The sequence below is a fragment of the Antrostomus carolinensis genome, unplaced genomic scaffold (assembly GCF_000700745.2).
Source record: "Antrostomus carolinensis isolate BGI_N321 unplaced genomic scaffold, ASM70074v2 scaffold20623, whole genome shotgun sequence".
NCBI lineage: Eukaryota > Metazoa > Chordata > Aves > Caprimulgiformes > Caprimulgidae > Antrostomus > Antrostomus carolinensis.
Genome location: NW_010303428.1, coordinates 6,510 through 9,826, shown reverse-complemented (window position 1 = coordinate 9,826; position 3,317 = coordinate 6,510). Strand labels below are relative to the sequence as shown.

Genomic DNA, 3,317 nt, shown 5'->3' with positions numbered 1-3,317 from the left:
GGGGTCCGACACTCACCCCAGCCGATGAGGATGTACCACCAGATGTACCTCTTGTCGGAGGTGAAGGTGAGCAGCAGCAGGGTCTGCAGGTACATGCCCTCCACCAGCAGCCAGTAGAAGTTGGCCAGGACTGAGTACTGGAAGAAGGTGATGGCTGCTTTGCAGTTCACCTGAGGATGAGGAGTGGAAGAAAGGCTCAGCAGCGCTGGCTGGTGTAAGATCCTGTCCTGGGGACACAGGGAAAGGTCCACCTCCCCATCCATCCATTCAAGGAGACCGTGGTGGCCTTTCAGTGCAGCTCCCAGGATGCTGCACCAGTCCCACACGTCCCCTGCAGCATTTTCTGCTCTGCCAGCACAGCGTGGGCAGATGACCACAGGCTGTTCTTGTAGGACCTTCAGAAACCTGTGTCTGCTGGTGACCTCAGCCTTGTGGGCTGCACGCAGGGGTTTCTGTTCCTATGGACAACCCCAAATTTGCAGATCCAGCAGCACAAGGTCCGTTCACTTGTATGTGGAGCTGCTTGGGGGGTTGTGCAGAGCTTTAACCCTCCTGGGAGACTCTCTGAGACCAGGGAGAGCTTTGAGGGCAGAAGATGTTCTCTGCAGACAGGACCCATGCAGAGATGCTGTTGTGAACCTCCTGAAGTCCACCCAAGCCAGCCTTTCCCCCCCAGCCTCTCTCTCCCTCCTCTTTGCAATGCTAAATCCACTCTGAGTGCACCCAGATCCCTCCAGATCAGCACATGGTGCCCACTCCTGCTTAGCCCCTTACCGTTGACATCGTGCAGTGGTCGATGGACTCATCTGAGAAGAGGACGGTGTCCTTGATGAACACGGCAGCCCCACGCAGTATGAAGGAGGTGAAGAAGTGGATGTGGATGGAATTCCTGGTGCAATGCAGCTTCCTACGGGAGGAAGAGATGTGCTGTGCCCAGGGAGGAGCAGAGACAGCAGATGGGCAGAGAAGCTTCTCTTTTGGGAGCTACTTCCCCCACCCAGGGGTCCATATGTTGGTGATGGTCAAGCATGAAACTCTGGAGGAGGTTTTCCTGCTCTGAAATCATGAGGGACAGAGTTCTGCTGTGCTCGAGGCTGCTGCCCAGGGATAAGGTGTGCTGAGGAACATCCTTCAGCCACCTCCAGAGAATCATCATAGAATTATAGACTGGTTTGGGTTGGAAGGGACCCTCAAAGGTCATCTACTCCAACCCCCTTGCAGTGAGCAGGGACATCTTCAACTAGATCAGGTTGCTCAGAGCCCTGGCCAAGAGAGCATCCTTCTGCAGCACAGCGAGATGCGAAAGAACAAAGCTTGACAGGGCAACCTGAGCGCTTAAAGGGAAGGACAATGCTGCAGGGATGGAGCCTGGCTCCTCTGGGAGGGGATTTACCCTGCTCGTGCCTTACCCTGCTTTCCTCCAGCTGCACCCATGGAGCAGCCCATGCTGAACCCTACCTGAAGCAGGAGAAGATGCCAATGGCCAAGAACAGGGCTGCCAGGGATGTGGAGTAACCGCAGGTGTAAAGCACCTTCATGGTGACAAAATAACCTTTCTGGAAAGAAAAACACCAGTGCAGTGAGGCAGCATGAGCTGGGAGGTGCTGGTCTGTGATGGGCAGGGAGGTAGCAGGGTGATGCCCCAGCCCTCGCTCAGGCTGAGCTTGTGCTTCAGGAAGCCCAGTAGGCCAATGAGAGATCTCCAAGAACACCTTCATGTTGTATTGCCCAACGGTATGGGTCAATGTGGGGTAGGGTGATGCTGGGGAGGTTGCCCCACAGCCCCCGGGGAACCCACTTGCCTTGGCCTCGGTGTCATTGTTGGTGCCGATGGCCTCCAGCTCGCAGGCGTCATGGTAGGGAGGGCTGGGGAGGCTCCATCCTGACTCAGTGCAGTTCCTCTGGATCAGCACTGCAGGGACAAGAAGGGACCTCACAAGAACCACAGGCATCACCTCTGCCTCAGCACCTCCAAAATGTCCAGTTTGGGGATGACACCCTGTTCTCCAGGATGGATCCTAAATCCCAGCACCAACACCCCGGCTGTGACAGCAGCACGGTACCAGAGTGGCCTGGCTGCCCCATCCCTCCCATCCACATCATCCTCTGCACCTCCTCTGCCTGGAGGTGCCAGGGTATCTTAGGGCAGGATGTGAAAACAAGTGTGAATCAACCATGGTGGGAAGGAATTGAGGCTAAAAAGAGGGTTTTCCACTCTGTGAAGGCTTCATCGAGCTTCTCCTCAGCTCTTCCTGCCCATTTACCAACTCCCCATCTCCTTTTCAATTACATCCAGTCAAGGAAACACTTGGATTCCATGGGGACAATCAGATGTTCTCCTTCACATCCCACTACCTCCAAGATGGATGGAGGCAGCGACTCCCTGAGCAGTGGCACCTGCCCCAGGAGAGCACCCAACCTTAAGTCAATCATGAGCTGACACTGTGTTTTTCATCTGCGTGGCTTGAAGTGGCACCGAGCAGGTCAGGAGCATGGAGCTGGTGTGTGGATGGGGAAAAGAGGGTACTGAGCATCCAAGGGGACTATCCTGGTGTCACCCAGCTGGAGGATAAGTTTCCCCAAGTGGGACCCACCAGGGATGCTTGGTACTGGGTGATAAAATGGTTTGGGGACTTTTCTGGAGTGGCAACAAGCTGCATCTCTGCTTTTGCTCATCCTCTGCTTGGGTTGCAATATATGCCAAGCTTTTGGATGGGGCAGGAGCTGTGGGACCAGAGGAGAAGAGCTCGGGTGGCACAAGTATCCGAGGCAGGCAGGGGTGGGTGCAGCTCAACCCTTGGTGCCAGGGAATGAGCAGCCCAGGATGATTCAGAGAACTGCACCTTTGGATTTCTTGAAGATGTGGAGGATGTCGGGGCAGGTGACGGCTTGGGACCGGCCAACAGGTATGGCCGACCAACAGCTCACTCCATCCCACTCGGTCAGGCAACCTGGGAGGGATGGGAGAGTTAGTGCTGCAGGGAAGGATGTGCTGAGCTCTACCCAGGGAATGAGCAGCCCAGGATGATTCAGAGAACTGCACCTTTGGATTTCTTGAAGATGTGGAGGATGTCGGGGCAGGTGACGGCTTGGGACCGGCCAACAGGTATGGCCGACCAACAGCTCACTCCATCCCACTCGGTCAGGCAACCTGGGAGGGATGGGAGAGTTAGTGCTGCAGGGAAGGATGTGCTGAGCTCTACCAGGTTTGCATGGCAAGGTTTTGGTAGCAGGAGGCTACAGGAGTGGTCTCTGTGAGAAGCTGCCAGAAGCTTCCCCAATGTCTGTTGGAGTCAATGCCACCAGCTACAAGGGGG

At 55.7% G+C, this 3,317-nt stretch overlaps 1 protein-coding gene across 1 annotated transcript in view; it reads right to left on the bottom strand.

Moving 5' to 3' along the window:
- LOC104521952 (vasoactive intestinal polypeptide receptor 1-like) overlaps window positions 1-3,317 on the bottom strand; it is a gene marked incomplete at its 5' end in the record, with an annotated part of 10,989 nt that overhangs the window by 2,673 nt on the left and 4,999 nt on the right. Inside the window, 5 exons of the mRNA XM_010164100.1 lie at window positions 17-170; window positions 775-907; window positions 1,459-1,556; window positions 1,803-1,912; window positions 3,044-3,151. Of these exons, the coding sequence (XP_010162402.1) occupies window positions 17-170; window positions 775-907; window positions 1,459-1,556; window positions 1,803-1,912; window positions 3,044-3,151 (603 nt within the window). The remainder of the gene's footprint in view (window positions 1-16; window positions 171-774; window positions 908-1,458; window positions 1,557-1,802; window positions 1,913-3,043; window positions 3,152-3,317) is intronic.